Raw genomic sequence first — 26168 nt, 5'->3', positions numbered from 1 at the left:
TGGGTGGAGGGGGGAGGGGAAAGTAGCATATACTTTGCTTTACATAATAATTGGTGCATTTAAATTATATTTCCAAATCACTTGAAAGGTTGAAATTCGACTGTGAATACTTTAAGGGAAGGCACTGTTTGTTACACTTCTTTATTTCTCCACAATGCCTAGCATAGTGCCTTGCACATACAAAACACTCAATTATTGGGGAGTAAAGAAGGAAATGAGGATGTAGATTTCTTCCTAGGGATTTTCTAAAAAATGGCACACACACTTAGTGAATAAATCTTATCTAATCAATAAAAAGATAGTTCCTTCACTGTGTTGTAAAAGCTCTCTGTCAGCATTCATTGTCAAGGGAAATTTTAACTGAGGTTGGGTGGTGGTGGCATTCGGTGTCCCAAGTTCAAAAGTGACTCCATATGATAGGGGCAGGGCTGATGGATATCCCATCTCCTAATCATCTTGAGGAAACACATCAGATCATCTCAGAAGAGGCAGATTTGATAATATGGTATGAGGATGCAAAAATAAATTAAAAAGTAAAATTGAGTTCTAGTACCAGAAACTTAATATCTATCTAATATTTTTGAAAACTGTTTAATCTTTCACAAGTAACCTAAGATCTGGGTATATCTATTTCCATTTTTGTAAATGAAGGTGTTTAAAAATATGACTACCAAGGTCTAGTTCAGTTCTATGACTTTTATAGCTCCATGTCTTAATTTTCTGGGTGTCAAATATATTTAAGTTTTCCAGAGCTCACGTATATATGGCAAGTCACCCAAGAAGCTAGAAGCCCAAAGGCCCAAAATAAATATCACTGAGTCATGAGGGAGTATGATGTGGTGGTTAAAGAATGGCTTTTGAAATCAGATAGCCCAGGTCTAAACACCACTCTACTGCATTCTGGATGTACGAATATGTCCAAGTTACTTAACTTTCCTGAGGCTCAGTTCCTCCCATAATGTGGAGACAAAAATACCTACCTTAACCAGGATGTGGGAGAGCACTTGAGAGAGTCAACAACAAGTAAATTGTAGTTCTTTTCATTGTCTCAGGGACTGTTAGTTGCAAAGAACAGAAATACACTGAGTGGCCAGATTATTATGATCTCTGAACGCATAATAATCTGGCCACTCAGTGTACTTCTCTTGAGTACCTCATTTATTTGATATCAAAGATACTATAAATTGTGCACCTGATCAGTTTTCCCCTTTGCACTGGCTGATAGAAAGCTCAGGGCAAATAGGTGGTTGATCTCCAGCAAATGTCTAGAATACTTTTGGTACCCATTTGAGATACAAATACACTGAGTGGCCAGATTATTATGTGTTCAGAGATCATAATAATCTGGCCACTCAGTGTAAATCAGAATCAGCTTCCCTAAAAAAAAGTTTGATTAAATGATACCAGGAACTCTGAGGGGGCCTAATTATCACAAGTATGGCTGGGTCTCCTGGAAATAGGAGTGGAGACATGTAAAGCCAGAAATCAAGTCTGCTCTTTCTCTGTTTCTCTAGAGCAGTGGTCGGCAAACTGCGGCTCACGAGCCGCGGTTTGCTGCTCTGTTGACTGAGTTTGCTGACCACTGGGATAGGGGCTTAATCACAAGGAACAACAACAGCCTGTACTTATTGGAATCGAGAGTCTAGGTCAGTGGTGGGCAAATTCATTAGTCAACAGAGCGGCAAACCGCGGCTCTAGAGTTATACAATCTCTTCTTTCTGCTTCTCTCTGAATATCTAGTTTCTTTCCTTCTCTCTGCACATTTCTCTTATCTGCTTGGCATGGGGTCATTGTAGCTCTCCCAAATGGCAGCCTCAGTTCCCAAGTCTGCAGCTTGGATGTCAACAGTAACTGAGCAATATCATGGTAATTCAACTCCAAATTCCTGAGAGATAAAATATGATTAAGTGGGTTTTAATTAGGGGTGTACTCTTGGTCCAAAGAGCTGAGAGGTCAACTATCAAGAAGGTCTGCCTCTCAGTGTGATAGACAGGCTCTCTCAAGGAGAGGAGAGGGCAAGTGGTATCTGGGTACAAATATTGTACACTTGACTCTTAAAAGAACTCACAGGGTGCTCACTCTTGTTTTATAGAGACAATTATAACACATATATCTTTTCTGTATGCAGAAGTGGCAGAATGGTAGGGGACTAGAGAAAGGATGCAAGAGGAAGATACAATAATGTCATTGCCTAAGAGAGAAAGACATCCTAAAAATATAATGAAATGCAGATACAGGAATTTAAACATAAGGAATTGTAAGTATATGATGAAAGTATATCCAGTTGACACTTCAGTAGACTTTAGGGATTGTGGAAGTAAAGATAACATCAAACCTATGACTATAAAAACTGTGTTTATAATAATCTTTAAAAAGTTATACTTATTTAAAAGTCATAAAACTTTATTGAAAGCTGTAGTAAGATAGTTAAAATCTTATCCATTCATGCATCCATCATTCATTCATTCATTCATGCAGCAAACATTCATTGTATGTTTATTATGCTCCTGGTATTTGTTTTACATCATCAGAACTCAAGGAGTAGGGGAGACATGCCTGTTAATCAGCAATTAAAATAGAGTGAGAAGCACACTTTTAAAAAGCACAACTTGGGCATTATGTGGGCACAGAAAGTTGACAAGGGGAAGTTGCAGCAAGGATAGAACCCTGGGTAGTGCTTGCAGGGGAAAGGAGAAGATGGGCATTCCAGGCAGGAATACTGGGGAGCAGGGGGAAGTGAACTAGTTGGACCCCATTGAGCACTTCAAGTAGCCCCTTGGGTCTGGAGCATAGATGTGTGGGTGCAGGTGGGGTGGAAGGAGTGGGTGTTGGGCAGGAGCCTGATTGAAAAGGGCCTTAAAGGGCTAAACTAAGGAATTTGAACACTATCCTGAAGCCAAGAAGGCTGGTGAATGGCTTTTAAGCAGGAGAGTGGGCTGAGCTTTGAGAATTACAAAGATTATTCTGGAATGCCAAGGCAAGAAGCCTGGAGGAGAGAGTTGGGCTGGTTGTTGTAGCAACTCAGGAGAGACAGAGAAGCAGTAGTGACTTAAGAACACAGAGATGTTGACTTTAGGGGTACTAAGGAGGGAATCTGGATGGCTTGTGGATTTCTGGTGGTGCTATTCACTGAGACAGAGAAAAATAAACCAGTATAATCAGAAAGACTGAGATTGAGGTGACTGTGAGATTTCAATAGGAGGTGCCCCTCAAGTGGTTGGAATCAGTGTCTAGAGAGAAGAAAAGAATTATGAATCTAAGATCTGGGTTTGGGGCTGATCAGTAGATGGGTGAAGGCCTGCATGAAGGATCATGGAGAGCAGGAGAGAAACAGGAGAGGACATCAGGAGTGCTGGCTGGGACAGAGGAAACAGGCCTTGAAGCACACTGAGAAGAAAGGCTAGAAAGGTAGGTGAAATCCTTTGTCTGGGAGGCAAGGGAAGAGAGCCTTCTAGGAAGGAGGGAGCAGAAAATGGGTCTCGTGGCAAGAAGGGTCAAGAAAGAAGGACAATAAGAGTGTCCAGCAGCTCTGGGAAAAGGGGCCGTTGGTGGCATTACTGGGGGCAGTTCCCCTTGTGAGGTGAAACTGATTGTCCTGTGGGAGGGCAGGCATTGGGGAAGTGAAGATAATGAACTCTCCAAGAAGACTGACTGGAAAGGAAGAGAAATAGAACAGAAGCTAAAGGGAGAAGCAGGGATTGAGGTGAACTTTTTCAAGAAGTGGGGGGAATTGTTCATATTAATAGGATGCTGAAAGCTAGTAGGAAGGGGAAGGGAGATACAGGGCAGAGAGAGAGGAAGATTAATGGAGCAAGGTCTCAGAGGAGGGAGCAAGGAAGGGATCCAAAGCCAAGGTGGAGGGATTAGCGTCAGACAAGAGGAAGGACAGCATTTTCACTGAGATAGGAGGTCAGGAGGAAAGGATGGGGCCAGACAGATAAGTTTGTACATGGCAGGGGAGGAAATTGAGGGAGTTCTCGATTGATGGCCTCAATTTTCTTGGTGAAGGAGGAGGCAAGGTGATCTGCTGAGGGGAGCGGGGGAGGTGGTCGACAGGAGGTGGTTTAGGAAGGGAGAGTGTTTAGTATATAGAATTTCTGGAACTGCTAAGAGCAATGGGTGACACAGAATCTGGGGAATACTGAGCATCTAGTAATGCCACCAGTTGGGAGAGTATAGTTGGTGTATCTCAAACTCTCACAACTATGACATTTTCTACTAAAGCCTTTAAAAGCGTAGGCAGAGTCACATAAAATTGAATTGCTAGATTGAACTGGGGCTGAGTTTTTGCAGAGTGGATGTCACAGAAAGTTAAGAGTGTCAAGAAACTACAGGATATTGAGAAGGCTGGGTTGAAGTGATGGGCTATAAGACCCAGGATGGATAGAGAAGGGCACACAGTCAAAATTCATTTGCTAGATCAGGAGCAAATGTAAGTGGCCAGGACCCCAAAGTATCAATAGGTAAGCATTTTGAGGAACAGAAAGGGATGTGTTCTGTTGATGTTTCAGATTATAAGGGTACACCTGCTAGGGGACTTCGAAATCGGTCATCTGAAAGTTAATTATACCACTTTGTTGAAGCCTTTCTTGACATCTCCATCTCCAAACTTTTTTCTCCAGCCTCTGAACTCACATATCATTTTGTCTGCAGATAGGTAGTAAGACCATTAAATCTGGACCCCCAATATAAGACTCAGGAGATCTGGGTTTGGGTCTTATTTCCAGCACCCGTATTCTATGGCCTTGGCCACTGTGTGAGTCACAAAGCCACAGCTATCTTGATCAGTCCAAGTTGCTTAAGAACAGATTATTCTGTCCTGTGCACATTAGGTGCCTTCACATTCCCAGCATTGATGCAATCTCTGTTTGTTTCCTACCTTTCTGTGCGAGGAGCAGAGGCCTCATTCCTCTGGCGTTGCTTTTCTTCCCTGCAGTTTACATGCTATCCAACCTAAAAAACACCTGGAAGAGGTTCTACTGGGGAAGGAAGAGATATTTTGCCTCATAAAATTTAAAATTTCTTAAGCCCAATTTTCTTTTAATAGTCTCAAAACCAGGTTTTAGAGTAGCAAGCCCAAAAGGCTTACAAATGTCATGAAAACAAATATTCTGGGGGGAAAAATAGGCCCTTTAAAATCTGCTTTGTTATCTGACTGAGCTCAAGGGAGACAGACCAAATCAACAAGCATGACATGAAGGGCAAATTTGCAATTAAAAGAAGAATAGAGAATTATAAAGATGGATGGGCCCCTTGGCACACGAGCCCAAGCCTGCGTGGCCTTGGCCTCAGATACCAGAAATTAATGCTTTACTCTTTAGCACTGGTCACCTTTGGCTCTGAACAGAAAGGCAAATGCATTAAAATAACAACAATTAGAACACTTACTTAGCTTGGAAGGCATTGTTGGTTCCCCTGTGGTCGAGGTCGTGACACAGGCATCCCACAATCACCGCGAGAATTTCCACCTCGGTCAGAATCTCTTGAAACCCGGCGGTCTGAGAAGAAGAGAAAATGGCAACAGTCACTGCCCAGGGCAGGGAGGATGGATAAGATTCGTCTGCCCAGCAATAATCATCTCTGTTTTCATACCCACATCAGTTAAGGAAATGATTAACTGCCACCCCCTTAGACGGTAGTGAGTTGGGTGGCCACTTGCACAGCCTTGATCCCACAGTGATGGATTAGCTCCCTGTCAAGTTGCCCCATGCTGGCCTGCCAGAACAAAGTTCAGACCATTGTGTTCCCCTTTTAGAGAAGAGGCTGCACTATCCAGATACAGCAACGGTTTGACAAAGGCCCAGAGCAAAATGTGTTCTGTGATTCTACATTTCAATGATGAGTAGAGAAGAGGGGGCTGTGAATTTAGAACTGAATGTTATATCCACCAGATGCCACTCAAATGAAAAGTGCAAAAGAAAACACTCCCACCCCTTAATATTAAAAGAAGCAACTTAGAAGTACTGAAATGGTTACATGATGGTATTCTAGATGTCATTCTGTAAGTGCCTTCATTCATATTAGCTTGGCGGAAAGATTAAATTCGTACAGATAATAAGGCAGTGCATGTCTTGATTAGGCAACCAGACTGAGGATCAGCTGGAGTATCGTTGGAATTCTTTATTATCCTCTGCAGCTCGCTTGTGTAGCGCATAGGTGTGGTGTGATGTCTTCAGTACAACATTCCTGTTTATAATTTTCTTAATAATTTTCTCTTCACTATTGTTTTCTGTCCTGTTTGACTGGAACTCCAGTTGGTTGGACACTGGACTTCTTGTATTGATTTCCTTGTTTTCGTCTTTTTTTTCCCCATTGCCCATATTGACCTTTTCTCTCTTACTTTCTATGAGTAATAATATTTTTCATCTAGAAGCATTCTTTTGGCCTCTGTTCCTATTCTAATAGCATTCTATTCTTCTCACATGGATGCATTATCATCTTTTATTTTTTTGAGGATATTAATTATTTCTCTGAAATTCTCTCTGCTCCCTGATTGCCTGTTTTCTCTGAGCTCTTTTTCTCTGTTTAGTGGTTTCCTCAAGTGCCTGGTAGTTCACACACATGAGTAAAGCATGCAGAATGCACCACACACCAGTGTGTGAGGAGGGGGTCTGCAGATTGCTGGGCCCCTATCAGGGGGTGAGCAGATGGACAGCTGGCTTCTGGCTGAGATCCCCATGTGTCCATATCTAAGTTCATTTCCTCTGGACTTTTCAATATCTTGTTTGGAAATGGCATAAACACAGGTTTGGCATTCTGAGAAAAGAGAAGGTAGCTTCTCACCTTTAAGGATATAGACTTTCACTTAATTTTCTTATTTTCAGGTTGTATGTCACCCTAACTTTTCTGTTACTGGTGTCCCCACATCTGGGGTTCAGTTTCTCCAGCAAATACTCTGGTTTCCTGAATAGGTGAGGGAAGAGGAACCCTCTGACTACATGGAGAGGGGATGGGGACTTGGGGAGGCAGAGCTTTCATTGCCCTTACATCCCACTTATGTGGTATCTGATACCTCCAGTTCCTGAGCTCTGGTAGCTTCTGGGGGCTGTTTCTCATGTGTACCCCTTCCTCTACCCATTCACCTTGAAGGCACCTGGGTTGGACTTTCCTCTTCTCTGCTAAGCTATAAACCACCCTCCCTCCATTTTCTACTTTCATTTATTAAGGTTCCATGACAGGTGGAATTTATGTTTGTTTCTTCTTCTCCCTGTTATTTGGGGGTGATTTTTGGAAGGAAAATGGGACATGAATATCTGTATCTGTCATCTTGAAACTGTAAGTCAGTTTAGTTGGGTTTGGATCTAGCTAATACTAAGTAAAACCTGAAAGTCTACCAAGTATGAAATACTATTCATGATACTTCTCACAAAGGTGAGAAGCTACATAGAAACTGATGCTGTAAACAATGAAATGGCACAGAAATTTAGAAATATTTTACCTTTGAAAATGCTATTGATTAGAACTAGCTGATGCATTAAAACAGTAAGAATAGGGATGGGATAATGTTAAACTAAGGTAATTTGACTAGAAATTTAGGGAAAAGTTAAGTTAAATGTCATCTAATAGACTCAATATCAAAATCCAAAATTATTTTTAAGCTATCAGTTATCACCCATTATATAATGTGACGGAATATATTTTACTCTAATGTTCTTCTATGAAGAACATCTTCCTTCCCACCCATGTCCCTTCCTGAAAATCCAGCATCAAGTTCTCAGACTATTTGTATTATGGATACTTTTGAGAATTTGATGAGAGCCATGGACCCTCTTCCTAGAAAGTATTCTATGATTTTGTAGTGTTCGAAGACTATGGAACCCACCTCTGGATGATCCTCAGAATAAAGAAACCCTGAAAAACAGCACACACCCAGTTACACAAAACATTTGCCTCTCTCGACCGTGATACCTAAGTTACTGAAGCAGCACCTATCTCTTGACTGTGATTTAGAGCTGCCTGGTAAATGGTTTCTGAGAGTCGTCAGGCCTAAAAAGTGTCCACCTGCCACTAAGTGTCTGTTTGCTCCTCCCCCACCCTCATCCATCTTCTTTCTAGTCCTATCCCTTCTGACCTACACTTACATTGAGGAGAAAAATAAACCGCCTGCTAGAGACAATATACTTTCAAAAGAGAACAGAGTGGAATCTATAAAACAAAATAAATGAATAAATAAAACAGAAACAAACTCATAGTTACATGGAACAAACTGATGGTTTCCAGGTGGGAGGAGGGTTGGGGCTTGGTGAAAAAGGTGAAGAGATTAAGAAGTACAGATTGGAAGTTACAAAGTAGTCATGGGGATGTAAGTACAGCAGAGGGAATATAGTCGATAATATTGTAATAAATATGTACGGTGCTAGATGGGTACTAGACTTATTGGGGGACCGCTTTGTAAGCTATATAAATGTCTAAATGTTTAGGTGTAGTATGCTATACACCTAAAACTAATATAATATTGAATGTCTACTGTAATTGAAAAATTACAAAAAATTAAAAAGATATAAAATTTATAGTGGTGGGGCAGCAGGAAATTTGAATGCATTTATTCTATGCTCAACTCTATTTTAGTCTTTTATTTTCAAATAATATATCTTTTCTGTTCCTGGTCTAATTATTATTTATTTTAATCTGTCTTCTCACCTGTGTTTCCTCATGGTCCATTATCAGAGATGTAAAGCAGTGAATACAATATACCTAGGTAAAGAGACATTCAAGACATGCTGACCTAATTTCCACATCACCCTCTCCGGAGAAGTCTGTGAGCACCCTCTGAGAAGGCCTCCAACAGTCCTCTGTTTGGCTAAAATGTAAGCTGGGATAACCCCACCCCCAGCCACTACACTACAGCATATAACCACTGAAACTCCAAAGGACCCGAACAGTAAGATTGTTTTACAAGGTCCCCTGGGCTACCTAGTATTTTCCTATCATTTGGTCAACATAAAATTTGAACCAGATAGAAAGTGCCCCTATTTCAAAGCTGATCCTGTACTACCCTAGTGAACAGGAATATCATGGACAGAGAAAAATATGAGACACATCGGTTGGTTGCCTCCTGTACTCGCCATGACCAGGGCTGGGGATCGAGCCTGCAACCAAGGTACATTCCCTTGACTGGAATCAAACCCACAGCCCTTCAGTCCTTGGGCTCTAACCCCTGAGCAAAACCGGCTAAGGCACATGATAGGTGTTTGTAGAGTCTTGCTTCTCCCTTCGGCCTTTTCTTTCTTCTGCAGAAGAGAAAAGAGTACAGCTCAGACAATTCCTAGGGGTTTGAAGAACATGATTTCTCAAGGAAGGGCCTCCTCTAGATGAATCTGTGCACCATGTCCCTACTCTGTCATCATGTCTCAGCCAATCTATAGACAACTTCAAGTTGGAAGTGTGAGCTTAGGGCTGAAAGGCAGCATTTCCATTTAATTTCTGGTATTCCTTAAGTTCTAACCTGCAATATTGCAGGGTCACTGTCTAGGGCCTTTGTTTGGTATATTATTAAAATTAAATTTACTTTAGCCAAAGAGTGCTCTTTGAGGGTTTCATGTAAATGCTACATACAAAGTGCTGGTGTCTTCCAACAAATGCCCCAAATTGCAATGTTGATGGCTGGCCCTGCTCTGCTAGACTGTCCTTCACATGAGGTGTCTGTCAGTGAAAGTTCTATGAAAAGACTGCCTTCAATCACTACCCCAGTTGTGAGTGGATCAGAGTGGTGAGACCATTGTTAAGACACATGTTTGGGCTCCACAGACATTTACAGCTGGCCCAGCATGCTTCTTTTTAGGATTCTATTTTGTTGGCTTCAGGATGGAATGGCCACCTCTCAACATGCAAATCCTAGGGCAGGCTGGTGGGTATCAGTCTATTCAATATGCTCCAAAGCAATGATTTTAGGCAGAGGACTTGATCAAGTTTAAGGTGGAAGCAGATTTCAATTGCTTACCAAGAGTGCTTACAAATAAATTGATGCTGCTTGATGCTATAGCCTATCTTCTTTTCAAAACAGGATCCTATCTTTGCCAGCCAGAAATGGCATGTGATGAAAGCACAAGGGAGACAAGAGCAGGTGTTCCCAACCACAATCCTCTCCTGTGAATAAAACCCTCTGCACAGACCGCAGCATCTAGGTTGAAGGGTCATGCCCCCTTGATGTTTACAGTAATGTTTATCTGCCAATATTTAGATCTGCTAAGCTAAAAAAATAGGTACTGCTATCTCATTTTGTGGCCCAAAGACCAGAACCTTTCCAGGTGTTAGGGCACCACCATCCAGCACCATGTTTACACGTCTCCTTCACCAGAGGATACTATATAATACAGAGCAGTTGTACTTTGTCTAATTATCCACAGGAGTGGGATAGTTTCGTCAAATTTGCTTTTCTTTCTGTAGTCAAATCTTCACTTGATATTTATTAAATATTGATGGAAATCTACAATGATCCTTTTCTTACTAAGCACAGAGTTGGAAGGACTCTACAGTCTACACTTAAATACTTTGTTTTACAACCAGAACCTTCTCAAGGCACTCACTACCAAATCATAAAACCTAAGTTATACTTTGGATATATCTTGTCTCTCAAATCATATTGAAAATGCTTGCCCATATAAATCTCAGAATGGCAAGGCTGCAAAACTTAATGGTGTGTCAGGTATAATTATATGTGTTGAGTAAATGATGCACGAATAAAAAAATTGGATTGATTTTAATCAGTTTTATTTAGTTATTTTTAAATCATTTCTATGACTTAATTTTTAACCCATTAGTTACTAGTATAATAACTTTTTAAAAATTATTCATTTTGAAAAGTCAAAAGCATACACAAAATAGAATCTGATAACGAACCTCCACGTATTCATTACCTAACTTCAATAGGAATCCATGTTTAGCCAGTCTTGTTTCATCTATATTTTCACATGCATCGTTTTGTTTGTTTGTTTGCTGGAGTATTTCAAAGCAAACCTTTGGCATCTATCAATATGCTTTATTTCATTTTCAAGAAGTCCTGATGGGGTTAAATAAAAACCATTTAATATATCTCTCCTCTTATATTTTGATAAAAGGTACAAAAAGATATACAAGTGGTATAAGGAAAATTTCAGGATAAATATCTTAACAAGATGTAAAAAAAAAGGCTTCTACTTCAATTTAAATAATACAATAAACATAGCTCTATGTATGTAGCACACCTACTGTATTTCAAAAAGAAACCAAAGAAAATGCATAGTAGATCCTAAGGATTTAACTTTCAACACTAAGAATATATGTACTGTATGATTTTTTGAGAACCAAGATGGCATATTTTGTTCATGTCTAGAAATATAGTTTATATTTTATGATAAATTACTAGTGAATTGGATATATAGTCTAACCTGTGGTTGGTGAGAACAGAAAATGAAGCAGATCGCGTGCTCAGCATTAATGGTGCCGAGAGGCAGCCCCCTCCCAGAGACACTGGAGGCCAGGTTGATGAAGTTCAAGAATATGAGACCTCTTCTAACCTTCCCCAAATTTTTACTAGCCATCCTTCAGCCAAAATTAAACATGAAACTGTTAAAAAATTAAAACTTTTTAAAGCTCCCAGCTGGACACCCTCAGGTGCCAGGTTTCAGCCCCAAGAAAGTGCCACTACTGAGTCATAAACCGTGGAAATGGAGGCTGTGATAAACGACCCTGGCTCTGCTGTGAGTCTCCCTGACCTGGAGGATTCGGCTGGCGTAATAAAACACAAAGTGACAGATTAAGCAGTTTACCAACACCATAAAAATCTCAAGAATAAATTCACTTTAATCAAAAATGCTATATTGTAACTAGGCAGCCCCAGTCCCCAAACTACATACATTTCCTTACAAGCCCATGTCCATGAGTAAGAGCTTAGCCTTTTCCCCAAACGCCGGGCATGGTTATGTTCACACGGTTTTACAATTTACATGTCCTAAGAAAAATACTCAGCCCTGGCTGACGGTGCGGGAGAATTTATTTTCACTAGAAAGGGAATGACCCATAACTCATGAATGGCAGCGCTTAAAGTGAGTTATGGAGGTTACTCTCTTGTGTGAGGAAATGGATTGGATTATCCTTCTGTCCAATTGTATGTTTGGTTATTAGCACACCAGGTTCTTAATTATGTGTGGCTTTGCCTTTTTCTTTTTATAAAATAAATGTGGATAAAGGAATGTCAGCTAGAAGCATAGAGTGCTTGATTGGAGCTCTGATTATGTGGCCAGAGAGAATAAAAATAGAAACCTTCTTATAAGATTAAGAGGCAAGAGTCTTAAGTATAATTTAAACAATGTATTCAAATAGATTAGCTCCATAGTTAATTTATAATGCCCTGTGTTGATATTCTGCAAAAACATTAAAAATCACTCCTTTTTAAAATTAAAAATTTGCCATTTTGAAAGTTATACTGGAAATCAATCTTTCTTACATGAAGATTAAAGAATTGATTTTTCTAACATACAGATTTTATTGTATTATTATTGTATTATTAGTAGGGAAATGCAATGTAAAATGATGTTTGATGATTACAGATATGACTGTTGTTTTTTTACTTTATTACAGTCTGTTACAGAACAAAACTTGAAGCTCTTTTTGTACTTTTCAATGTTACAATCTAAAAGCAATTATTTTTCTGTTGAAATTAGGATTCTGGTTATTGATAAAAAATATTTCAGTTTAAAATTCAAATGGTTCTCTTCTTCTTGGGGAAAAGAGTTCCTATTGTGTTTTTGAGATCTTTCAGAAGAAATTTGCCACCTCAAAAATCAAGGGCTTCCCTGAAGATGGCAGACGGCAGGCAACAGACAGCACATTTTCCTCAAGCTGGCGAATAGGACGGATTTTTCTCCCTAAACATCCCTTCTGCTCTCTAGTTTGAATTATCAATTAAATGGCTTGGCTTATCTGTGAAAATAACCTTGTTGACAACACAAATATGGACTTAAACATGCTACCTCCATGTTTAAGATTTAGGAAGCCCCCAGGAAATGTCAGGGGGTGTCAGTGTGTTTGCCGTGATATTTGGTCATTATTAGTGTTTAACTGCAATTCCCCACCAGCGCCACGCGGCTAGCACCACTATAAATTTTAATGGGATCATGTGCTCTTCTCTTTTCATATTCAGTGAATTCTGCAAGATCATAATATTCTGTATGAACCCTAGCTGAACCTCAGTGTGATAGGATGAAAGAACAAGATTTCTTGCAGTGATAGTTGTTCATCATTTTATAGTTTTTTTTGGGGGGAAACACTGTACACTGAACAACATGGTTCCTTGAATAATATTACCCCAAACTAAGTCCACGCATTCAATGCGTCTTTGTTGAGCCCTCCAGGATGCAGGGCACAGCCCAAAGTGCTAATGACTACATTTATGGGAGAGTAAAGAACACTGACTCTTAAGGAAACCTTCTCCCCACCCCCACTCTGGAAAATCTGTCAACGCTCGTACATCATTTATAAAACCAAAAACTGTCTCTGCAACCTTGGCTCCACTACATGCCTGTTATTTTGCAGAGTACAAACAAAAGCATGGCTGTTTCCTTTATCTGGTCTTTACTGTGAATATAAGAAGTGTGTTTGTCACCTTTCATTATGCATGTGCTCGATGGAATCTCTATTCTACAAGCCTCTGTAAATAAAGAGAATTTGTATAATTATTCTTCACCTGCAGGTTTTTATTCCTAGTCTTAATCACAAATTATGAATGGCACTATATACTCTGTTTCTCTGAGGAATTAAAAATATTTGGAAAATTTCAGCTATTTAAATATCTCTTTAGAAGCAGAGAATAATGTTGAAGCTTTCATTTCAAAAATCTGGAATCCAGAGGCATGGAATAAATAAGTCATTAACAATGTTTCCAGTGAACTAAATTTCCACCATTTTATATAAAATTGCCTCTCCCACAAAGAAGTTTTTTTTTTTTTTTTTTTTTAATTTCTAAAGGAACAAAACTGCTTTGTTACCTAGACATAAGGTGGAACACTTTTGCAGAACATAATTCTCCCAGTCAATAGTTTATTCTCTGTGTTTGAAATGATTTTAGGGTTAAAGGTTAGGAAACCGGTGCGTATATTTATCATTTGCTTGTGCTGTTGTACATAGTGTCATAATTTGCTCAGCAATGACACACAACTATGAATTTTCCCATTGCCAGAGACAATGGGCTTAAAAAACACAACCATAGATGTAAGGTCACAGGGAGAATGCCTTATTATTCATGCTAACAGCTCGGAAAGAAAGGAGGCAGATTTCTTCTGATGGGAGGGGCCCTTTTGTATAGACTGGCTTTGTTGGTGTCTCTTTTAAAACAAAAAAAGAGGGGGGTGGGGTGGAGTGTACCTCAGTGTCTCCTGTACTCTAAGAAGCACTTTCAAGGAAGGTTGGTAAGGTGTGGCGCCCCCGACCCCTCACTCCTCCCCCACTTTCCTGCCAATTGGCTGAGAAACTTTGCCTTGGAGCGCCATCTAGAGGGAAATTTAGCGCACATACACCATGTTTCTTGGCTTTGTGACTCAGACGGAATCCAGTACAGTAGTTGGATTTCCCTCCCAGATTAATAGAGACTTTGGCTCTATCGTAACACATGAAAACAGAATAAGATATAACTAGAATGTAAATAGAATAACTTATGAGAACAACACAGTGAAAGACCCTAATACTCTTCAGGAGTGTCCTTTCATGGGAAAAAGTAGGTTATCATTTTGCCACAGACCGAGGTCATACTCCAGAAATTAAGATTGATGAATGAATTAAATAAACTTTTTTTCTTCAGTGATCCAGTAACATTTGGTAATTCTATAATTATTTCATTAGTTAAAAAATTCTAATGAACTAGATTGTCCATGGTCAAGATGGAGAAGATATTGCTTGTGTTAGGAACAAACCAAAGCTGACCTTTTCAACCTATTGTAACCCTTAGTCAAGTTCAGCAAAATAATGAGCAGAAAATAATATTTTTTACAGATGTGGTTTACTCCTTTCAATTCCAGGGAGAAAAAAATAACATTGACCAACATATTCTTTCCAAAGTCATGTTTTTATTTTGCAATACCCAGCCCCTGACCACAAGAGAACTTTAATAGCAAGCTCTCTCAGTTTGCCTAGCATTCATACAAAAACAAAACCCAAATCTTTTCAAACAGTGGTACTTTTCAAGGTTGCTGAGCAGACTTGCAAAAATAACTATACCCTTGAAATATTCTGTCAGTGTGAGTACCACCATTGTGGTGACGTAGTTTGAGAGTTCTGCTTTCTTCAATTTCTTGAAAAGTATCAAGATGGTCCATTTTATGGGAACATTTACTTGACAACTGGGTATGCATTTCCTTTTACTCCTACGTGTCCACCCTGATCCTGTCACTCTTGCCAGCTTCTGCTTCTACCTTTGACATCTCTAACTCACAATGTCATGGCCAGACATTCCTTTCCCTTCTTTGATAAGGTTCCTGTTTACTTATTTTGAGAATTTGCTATAAATCCATAGGTTCTCCAAAAGAACAGGTTAATAATTTCTTTATTGAATGTCCTCTCTATGTGCCAGACATATGAACTCTGCACACAGAAAATTATTCCTTGTCCACTGAGATCTGTTATGAAAAAGCAAAGTGAAAGTGGTTATTATTATTTTTGAGCGACATTGGCACTTGAGCAATTAAGGCTCATAGTTCAAAGCATCTTTCTTCCTCACGTGACAAGCTGACTGCTTTTCATGGTGTAAGTTACAGAGAATGGGGCCAGTCCACTTTTTCCAAGCTATTCTTCTTGTTCCTTATGCAGTTGAGGATCCAAAAACAAGTCCTTGAGTGTACAAGTGAAGACATTTTGGTCCCATCTTCTTGTGCTATCGGCACATTTGAGTTCGTCAATCCAACATGCATTTCTTGAAAACCTACCATGTGCATGACAGAGTGCAAGGTGCTGGTGAGGATCTCAATAAAGGTGCTGAGCCAATAAGTGAAAGTTATTGAAAGAACAAGAAATTATCCCTTCAGCCTCAAGAAGCCTACTCTGTAGGAGAACAGGAGACTGTAACTTAAAACACATGGCAGACATAGCTTGGAGAAATAAGTGATTGTTGGCGGATGCTTGGGGAGAAAAGGGAAGACTTCGTGGGAAAAACTGGCATTAGATCAATGCCTTAAAGGATGAGTAAAATTTGAATTGGTAGAGAATTTCGTGAAGAAACAGAATAATCTTCGCTCATTCGGACTGAAGGGAAATGTATGTCGTTTGGAGTTCCCTGTTTTTGATTTAAGTTTTAATCTGGGTGCAGAGATGTAAGGTATTTAGATTTCTGTTATGTGAATCCAAAACTCATGTTCTCTTTTCATTTTATATACTAAACATGTTCACACACGCATACACACGTGTATGTATACAAAGGAATGATATATAACCGTGAGGCTAAAGAAATCAATAAATTTAAGCCAGGAAACATTTTATTAGATGATAGCTTAACAGTCTAAGTTGAAAATCAGGCCAAAACAAGCCTTATTTCTTGCCAACAAATGGAGATGAATAGAGAATTTTGTTTCAATCTTTGCCACAAACATTTGCTTTTAGATTAAATTCCAAGGCTTACTTCTGGCAAGCTGCCCTAGTTTTCTCCATAAAGAAAGACTGCCCACCATGCCTGGGTTACTGCCCCTGGAGCAGAGATTTCAAGCCTAGTGCACCCCTACACCCTGAGAACATCCACTCCCTCTCTTCCCTCCCTGGGCTTCCCTTGGCCGCCCTGGCCGTTCTCCCAGATCAGCCTTCTCAGGATTTCCGTGTCCCTGTGGGTAATGTTCACACACCCCTACTGTGGCTTTCCACCAGCCAGTCTTATCCAGTAATCTCTTTGTTCAGTTACTCATCCTCGTATCCTTTGCAAAATGATTATTTTGTAAATCCAAGCATTTCTTTTGTAAAAAGAACCAGATTCCTAAGATAAAACATTGAAGAGCCTCAAGTAATCATTCCAAGACTACACCTGCTTCAAACGTCAGTGATGCCACAGCGTAAAAGCTCAGACACTGTCGTGAAACATGCCCTCCCATAACCAGGTAGGTGAATTCCACGTAAAATAAATCACACAGCAATGTGTCACAGACACGGAAACGTGAAGGAGAAGGCCTGGAGGCCCACACAAATGACAGATGACTTTCACTGTCACTAAACACACTTACAGTCAACATCGCAAACATCAGCTGGCACACGTTGAAGGCGTGTCTCCAGTTGTGGTACAGAACCATTCGATAATTTTTCCTCACTGTTAAAAGCCACCGGCACAGTGTCTGAAATGGGGAGGGAAAGGTTGTGTCAGGCAGTTGTATGTGTGTCTGGTGGACCATTACCAAAACCATGCCTCGGAGTCGTCTTGTTCGATTCAGATCCCTTCACAAATATCTCACGTAATTTTTTTGGTGATCCTATGAAGTGTGCAGGGAACGTAGAATCATCCCCAGAGGCTCAGAGTAGCTGCCATGGTGTCCTAAGTGCACTCCGGACTCACCCAGGACAGAACACCTTACCTCATAGTCGATTTTAAATTTCTGAACCATCCCCAGCTCCATGAACATCCGAAGAGCAGCCGTGATCATGGCATCAACGTCGAGAGAAAAGTCATCAAAATGTATGTCATTGATGGCAAGTTCTGACACCAAAGGGATGTTGGCTGCCTACGAAAGCAAAAGACATAAGTCAAGGCAAGTTCACCAGCTTTTCCAAGCCCCTCATCTCACCCTCCTCTCCTGCTTATCTGACGGGCCACATAAATCAGACCTGACCTGCACTTACACCCTGATGCAGCTAAACTCTGAGCTGGAAATGTCTTTTGTTTCTGAACTGCAAATGCCCCAAGCAAATGAAAGGGGAGGGTAAAAGGAAGCTAATCTGAAGAAAAAATATACACACTGGATCTAGTCTGCAGAATTTAGAATACAAAGCTGTCTAGTTTACTGAAACCACAGTCATACAATATATTCTGATGCATATTACAGAGCAGTAAATGCAAGAAACATCTGGGCAGCCAGCAGCTGTGAATTTTAATTGCTGCCATTCAGGAGAAGGACATGGGGATACACTGCGCTGCCTTGTTTTTTGTATCCTTAAACCCTGTAGCTGTGCACGTGCTCTTTGTTACACGCGTTGTGTATATTCATAAGGATGGAAAGGATCAGAGAACACATCTCTGGTGCAAAATGTGTTTTCTTAACAAAATACTTGTAGGGTTAGTATAGGCATATGCTTAATTGAAGGAATAAATTTGCAAGATTGTTTAGCTTCATTATCTCTAAACCATTTGATAATTTTAACATAATTACAATAGTGATTATACAAAGTTGTCCCTTTGTATCTAAGGAGAATTTGTTCCAGGAACCCTATAGGTACCAAAGTCCATGGATGCTCAAGTCCCTTATATAAAAATGGCATAGTATTTGCATATAACTTACATACATCCTCCATATACTTTTTTTATTTTTTAAAATATATATATATTTTATTGATTTTTTTACAGAGAGGAAGGGGGAGGGATAGAGAGTTAGAAACATTGATGAGAGAGAGACATCGATCAGCTGCCTCTTACACACCTCCTACTGGGGATGTGCCCACAACCAAGGTACATGCCCTTGACCAGAATCGAACCTGGGACCTTTCAGTCTGCAGGCTGACGCTCTATCCACTGAGCCAAACCGGCTCCATATACTTTAAAGCATGTCTAGATTACTTACAATACCTAATACAATGCAAATGGCATGTAAATACTTGTTATATTGTTTAGGACAGTGGTTGGCAAACTCATTAGTCAACAGAGCCAAATATCAACAGTACAACGATTGAAATTTCTTTGGAGAGCCAAATTTTTTAAACTTAAACTATATAGGTAGGTACATTGTTATTAACTTAATTAGGGTACTCCTAAGCTGGCCTTTGCTAAAAACTCAAGGGGCCAAAGAGCCGCATGTGGCTCGTGAGCCACAGTTTGCCGACCACTGGTTTAGGGGATAATGACAAGAAAAAACTTTGTACATACTAAGTTCAGACAAAACCCAAAATCATCATAGGCCTAACTACATAGTACAAGTCAGCAACAACATCACATTTTTGTTCCAATCGTTTCCATCTGCCCTTGGTTCAGTCCTCAGATGTGAAACCCCTGGATATGGAGGGCCAGCTGTATTCATTGTTTTCAAAACATTCATGTTAGGCAGCTGTCAATCAATTGTCCCACACAAATTTAAAGGTGGGGAAAAAATCTTTCTTTCTGATTTTATTGGGTTTACCATATTTTTTGGGCCAGTCTTGGTAAGGGAATAATTTCTGTGTTTTCAGATTATCAGGGACCATTCTGTTTCCATATTTCTAATCTATTCCCCGGGTGTAAATTCCCAGGGAGTAGCTTATGCCCTGGGATTAGTTTGACTGAGCAATGAAGTCCAGCTCTGGTGACTCTAACCATCCCAGAAACCATATAATCAGCCCTTCCCACCTCCACCTTCCTCCACAGGCATTTACATCTCTAGGCTAAAATCCAAGCACAACACGAAAGAACAATGGACAAATACATAAATTACAAGACAAGTTACATTCTGCAGATTGGTTATTTTCATTAAAAAATGAATCAGCTTATCCTTCAGTGAATCATTGTAATATATTTACATGTTTGTAGAATCTAGCTCCTTGGAATTAAAAAGGTAAGACTTGTGAAATTCAAACATGGTGGTGGTAGAAATAATCTCTGTGTGTATGTCCTTATTCGAAGTTCCTGGCCTTATGCTAAGCACTTCAGTACTTTGTTTTTTACTTTAAAAATATTTTAAAATCAAAGTTATACATGCACATAATTTAAGAGTTAATTAGTTCTGCACTGCTAGACACCCCCTACCCCCGCCCCCCCCCCCCCCACACACACTTGTGGAACTCCTCTGGTGCCAAGATTTTTAATTATTTTGTTTTAAGTATTTTTATTAACTTCCCAACATTGACGATGAAGAGTAAGCTGTCTAACACTTTATCTGTAACCTCTGTGATCTTCTACACTAACCCTTCTTACTTCCCAATATACAGGGTGGGTCAAAAGTAGGTTTACAGTTGTGAGTAAGCAAAACACAGAGTCTTGTATTATTATTTATTAATTATTGTATTTTTTCTATACTAATAACTGTATACCTACTTTTGCACCACCCTGTAAAAATATAATAACTTTGTTTAGAGAAATATTCAGGGTTATATTATCACAGCTATATAAAAGATAGTCATAGCTAAGTCATTAAATTTACTATAATTATTTTTTCTTTCCTTGACAGCATTTTGTATTTTGCAGAGTTAATAATTATCTTTTTAAATCTGTGCTTAGTTTTCTATATACTTACCATTAATTCAACCCCCTAAACTCTTCACAATTATCTAAGTCTCATCTGAAAAAAAATTTTGATAGCATCTTAATTTTGTTTCATGGATACAATATCTTCTCTTACCTCTCTGATGGTGTTAATGATAATTCTACTTGACATTTTCTTCTTCCTTCATAACTCAGTTTCTGCAGTCTGTACTGGTGGGCTTCTATGCCTGATACCTAGCTTTTGCCCCAGGGTGTTCCTCCACCATACTTCCTGGGGCGTCTCCATCTCTCTTTTATTTCTATATCTGACATCTTTGTCTTTTCCTTGTTTCTCTCCTCATTATAGTCAGACATCTTCCAACAGTTTTCCAAAAGAAAGTGTGTGGTAGGAAAATGTGTGTGTCTGATTGTTTTCATATTATGGTCACAATTGATTGATAATTTGTCTAGCTATAGATCTCTAGGTTGGAAATAATTCCATTAGAACTTGGAAGGCACTGCTGTTTCAGCTTTAGATGTTACTTTTGTTCAGAGTCACAATCCTTTGAAAATGACTCCCTCTCCTGGGCCATTTTTGTAGGCTCTTCTTTTTTGGCTTCCAACGTTCTGAAATGTCATGAAAATGTGTCTAGGTGTGAGTTTATTTTCATTTACATTCCTAGGTACTTTTGAACCATTTAATCAGGGAAGTCAAGTCCTTTAATTCCAGTAAAAAAATACTCTCTTTGATGAATCCAAAAAATCTTTTCCTTCTTATTTTTCAGGAATTCCTTTTATTTAATCTTTGGCCTGGTTTTATTTCCTCTTTGGCTTGCTCTTCTTTTCGTGTCCATATATTTCTTTTTAATTGTTTAAAAATAGCATCCTATTCCTGGCTGGTGTAGCTCAGCTGGTTGGGTGTTGTCCTATGTACTGGAGGGTTGCTGGTTCAATTCCCAGTCAAGCACTTGCCCAGGTTTTGGTTCAATCCCCAGTTGGGGGCGTTCAGGAGGCAGCTGATTAATGTTTCTCTCTCAAATCGATGTTTCTCTCTCTCTCCCTCTCCCTTCCTCTCTCTCTCTCTCTCAAAACCAATTTTTAAAAATATTTTTAAAATAGTATCCTAATTTTGTTTCATGGATCAATATCTTCTCTTGCCTCTCTGAGAATAATAATGATAATTCTAATTGACATTTTCTTCGCCCTTCATTTGTTACTTTACTCCCTTCACTTTAATTGTGGTAAAAAACACAAAACATAAATTTATTCTTTTAACAATTTTTAAGTGTACAGAACAGTATTGTTAACTATCTGCACATTTTTGCACAATAGGTATCTAGAACTTTCCATCTTGTATGACTGAAACTCTGTATCCAACGAACAACTCCTCATTCTACCTTTCTGTTTCTATGATTTTGACTACTTTAGATACCTCACATAAGTGCAATCATGCAGTAGTTGGCTTTTGTGATTGTTTTATTTCACTCAGAATAATGTGTTCAAGGTTCACCCAAGTTGTACCAGGTGACAGTCTTCTTTTGTGTATAAGGCTGAATAAATATCCCATTGTATGAATACTATTATACCACATTTCTGTATCAACTCATCTGTGGAGCAGAGGCTGTAAAGGCATTAGAGGCTTTCCTTGGCGGAGTGGTAATCTTTGTTTTTCTGCTCCTGTTTAAGCAGGGCTCTAAAAGCTTCCAGTAGAGTGTCTGGGGGCTTCTCTGTAAAGGAATCTGGTCAACTGTTTCCTTGGGGAAGCCACCAAATGTTGGTATCTTTGGGACTTTGCTCTTTAGCTATTCAGATTCCCCAGGGAAGCATCTTCTGGCTGGAGCCGGTGGGGATGGGGTGTGGAGGAGGAGCCTCAGCACTGGTCAATAATTCTGCATCAACCCTCTGCACTCCCACCTCAAGTTGTGCACTGGGGTCCCCCTAACTCGAGGACCCGCTGTTATATCCTCTTCGGAGGACGAGCCTCCAGTCTTATGACGTGGAGGAATGAGACAAAGGATCTAGAGATCAAACTGCTTTTAGATTCTCTGTTTATCTGTTTATAGCCCCACCTTTATCCCTTCTTCCAAATCAGCCAATTCCTGAGCTATTTGGGGGCAAGAGTCTGTGATATATATCTGTTTGCCTCTCAACTTTTCCCATTGCTAGCTTATGTTGTCTTTCTTGGTTTTGCTAAGTTACTTAACACTTGTCCATTCCTTTGTTTTTGAGAATTTATGCCTTTAAAAATATCCTGGCCTTCGCCGGTTTGGCTCAGTGGATAAAGTGTGGCCTGAGTTGCAAAGGGTCCCGCGTTTGATTCCAGTCAAGGGCACATACCTCGTTTTGCAGGCTTCTCCCCAGCCTGGGCCCTGGTCAGGGCGCGTGCAGGAGGCAATTAATTGATGTGGCTCTCTCACATCAATACTTATCTCTGTCTTTCTTTCTCTCTTCCACTCTCTCTAAAAATCTATATCCTTGGGTGAGGATTAAAACATAAATAAATAAAAATAAAAAATATCCCTTTATTGTTGTTTTAATGTGGTTGGTTACAGAACACAATGAAGTTAGTGTGTTTGCCATCTTTACCTAAAAATCATGGAAATTATCTTTCTTGAATGTCTTAGGTAAACAGCTTGGAGAACTCAGAGGTAAGCCAGCCCTCGGTCTGTAGTCCCTTTGCCTCTCCGTGCCTGGGCCTGGCTGCTCCGTGTCGGCCTTTCTCTGGTTCTGCGCCTGTGTGTTCACTCTCATCAACCCTGACCTCGCTTTTTGGGCTGTGACAATCTTACAGGCAGGCGCCATGTTTCCCTCCCTCAGGAAAGCTCTAGAATGACTTTCTGTCTTCATCACACGTTTCCAGGCTGTCATACAGAGAATGCCATGGACTTAGAATGATCTGTGCTTGCTTTAATTTGTTCAAATTAAAACTCAAATACAACTGGAAACCCATTTTCCAAGATGGTAAAAGCCCAGCCCCCAAAGACACAGGTGGCTGGTCTCCCAAGAGTCTGGCAAAGGAGGCCTAGCAGAAATAGCAATGGAGATGGCATTGCGTCTCCCCAGGTGGCCCTGTCCTGTAGATTATTAATAGTGTGTTTCCTGTTGCCATTATAAATCCTCTATTCTGCAAAGGCACTAAATTCACTTAATTATCTTAAAAATTAAAGAATATAGGCATTTTTTCATTATGAAATGTTAATGGAAAGGAAATAAGAACATTAAGTTGAAAAATGTAAGATGACCTCTGGTTCACTAGACCCATTCTTATTGACCTTGTCTTTTTCTCCCTAATAGGTTGATTGATCCCCAGTTAAATCATACCAGTCTATAGATCACCCTGAGCCCTGTCGTAAACCCTAGCTGGCACTTGTAGATGCAGAGAAAGTCCCAAGCCTTTCAGGAATGACCATTTTCAGCTATTTTGAGACATATGGACAGTTTGCATGCACGTTCCTAAATCCAAGAGCAGTTTCTGGAGGAAACTATGAAGAATAAAAAGTAGTGTGTGTTCTAGGCGTACACAAAAGTTTAGGCTGCAAAAGATTCAGGGAAAGCCTTCTGTTGCCAGATTTCCTTGTTATGGACACACATGCCTACTATCTCTTCTGATAAGCAGACAGTGGGATTGTATCTTCCAAACCTATAATTACTCTAGCCATAGGATATTAATAAAACAAATCAAAGTCAACTTCTCCAAGTGTCAGTCTTCGACTTTTAAATATTTATAAGGCCCCATATCCCTAAATCAAAGAGGAGTGCTACAATCCAAAATAACTACTGAATTAATAGCCAGGAAATAACATTTGGATAAAAGAACCATTTACTTTATTGCAGCGATAAATGAAAACACAGAATTATGAGTCTGGGAGCTAATTTGAATAATGTTCCAGAATTAGGACTCTAGCTGTCTGGGAGTACCTGGTATTCTTTGACCATTCCTCTTTTTTGTTTGGGTCTTAATAGGTAAGTGGTTATCAAAGTGAGTCATAAAACTGCCTCCTCTAAAATTGAAAAGGTAGCTTTACAAAGAGGCTGTAAAATGTTAAAATGCAATCCTGGATCCTTTGACAGATGAATATTACATTTTGTATGCTCAAAAAAAGGGAAGAAACAACAAAGTGGGCAGTGGTCCAGCCCTAGTAATTCAAAGGAGAACTGACTTGTTGCCAACCCAACCCACTCACCCCTCTGAACAAAGTGGGGGACTTTAGGATTCTTGGATTAATGATGACAGGAGACTAGGCTGTGATGATGAGGAAGAAACTGTAAAGTCCTTTGTTTCGCCAGCACTGATATAGCACTTACCACATGCAGGCACTGTTCTTGCACTTTCTATATTTATTAACTCATTTGGTCTTCACTAGGACCCTAAGAGGTAAGGAACATTTTTAATCCTATGTTATAGAGGAGGCAACTTGTTCAAATTTGTTCAGTTGCGATTGGCAGAGGTGAATTTGAACCTGGGGAGGCTGGATCTAGAGCCTGTCTCTGAGCCGCTGTGTGCTGAGGGCTCTCCATTCCTGTATGACACAAATGATCTTGGTGCACCATGGACAGTGCTTGGGACTCAGATCCAAATGGACTAGCCTGTGAATCCATTTCCATAAGGAGCAGCCTGAATCCATCTGAGGGGACAATATTTTGGTCCTTACTTATATGAATCCATTTGGGGAAATCTCCAAACTCGAAAGTGACTATAGAATAAGCCCCAGTTGTTAGCTTTGTTTTATTAGAGCAAACACAGAATTAGCTCAATCCTCCCAAGACCATCCTGCAAAAATAGCTTGTCCTCGGAGGGAGCAGAGGCAGACCTCAGGCAGAGGCAAAAGCTCAGACCAGCCAGCAGAGCACTCCTGGACTCTGATACCACCGTGGCCCAGGCAAGGTGCCTGGTAAAGTAAGGCAAACAGACATCATCTCAACATGGGCTGAATGGGTGAGCCAGGCTGGGGGAAGATCTACAATCCCAAGTGAGCTCTCTTTCCTGCCTGCCTGAAATATCATCACCATTAGAGTTCCGTCAATATAGGTCAGAGACTTCTTCCCTATTAAAATGAAAATACCTTTGATGCAATGGGGTAGAAAGGCTCATAAAGCAGATCAGAATATGAGAATAATTCCTTAATGAATGAAACAGTAACTTAATAATTGTTTCAACAACTAGGCAGAAAACGATGACAGGAGAAAGAAGGTGAGGGAATTTTTGCATCAGCAAGAGGTGAGGCTAGGACATCAGTCCCTAGTGATGGATCAGGGTTTGGAAACCAGTGAGTTGGTCCTGCACTTGATTAACAAACAGCTAAAGACCAAGGAACATCATACTCCCTGTTTCTGTAGTGTGAAATCACAGGTTTATGAAAAATATTGCCACTGAGAAGAATTCATAGGGACAAGCGCACACTAGTACTGAACCATGACACCTAAGGCACAGGGGGCAGCAAGGGGCATGGAGCCTGGAGGCCTGTGAAATCGTAGAGAACGACAATGTTGGAGGATCAAAGGAAACTTGAAGCTCAATGTCCCTTCTTCATGGTTTCAGCAAAAGTCCATCTGCCCCTACCCTGCGTGCTGGTATGATGGTCCCAAAGCACTGTCACAAAGTTCCACACCCACCAGGGGAGCAGAGCCAGGCAGCAGCAAAGCTGCATATTGGGATTAGGATTAGCTAATGGCAACAGTGGGACACCCTGGGGGTCGACAGGAGGGTGCGGAGCCACTGACCAGGGCGTGGCTTTGTTTGGGTTTCTTATTCACATCAGGGGCCTTGTCCCATGTTCCTCTCCCCTGGTTCCATATCTTGAGCCCCATCTTTTTGTCCTGCTAGTTGAGGTTAGGAGTGCAATCTGTCACCGTGGACAAATGT

The 26168-nt window shown here is 40.1% G+C and overlaps 1 protein-coding gene across 2 annotated transcripts in view; it reads right to left on the bottom strand.

Annotated features, from left to right (window-relative positions):
- Positions 1 to 26168, bottom strand: part of PDE11A (phosphodiesterase 11A) — a 306712-nt gene that overhangs the window by 72964 nt on the left and 207580 nt on the right. For both annotated transcript variants that reach the window (XM_080670943.1, XM_080670944.1), the window contains 3 exons: positions 17517 to 17663; positions 17172 to 17279; positions 5389 to 5498 (listed from right to left, as the gene is read on the bottom strand). In XM_080670943.1, coding sequence (XP_080527069.1) covers positions 5389 to 5498; positions 17172 to 17279; positions 17517 to 17663 — 365 coding nt within the window. The remainder of the gene's footprint in view (positions 1 to 5388; positions 5499 to 17171; positions 17280 to 17516; positions 17664 to 26168) is intronic.

This window comes from Plecotus auritus, assembly GCF_963455305.1.
Source record: "Plecotus auritus genome assembly, chromosome: 5".
In the NCBI taxonomy this organism is placed as follows: Eukaryota; Metazoa; Chordata; class Mammalia; order Chiroptera; family Vespertilionidae; genus Plecotus; species Plecotus auritus.
Note: the sequence above shows the minus strand (reverse complement) of the source record. Positions and strands in the feature narration are given on the sequence as shown.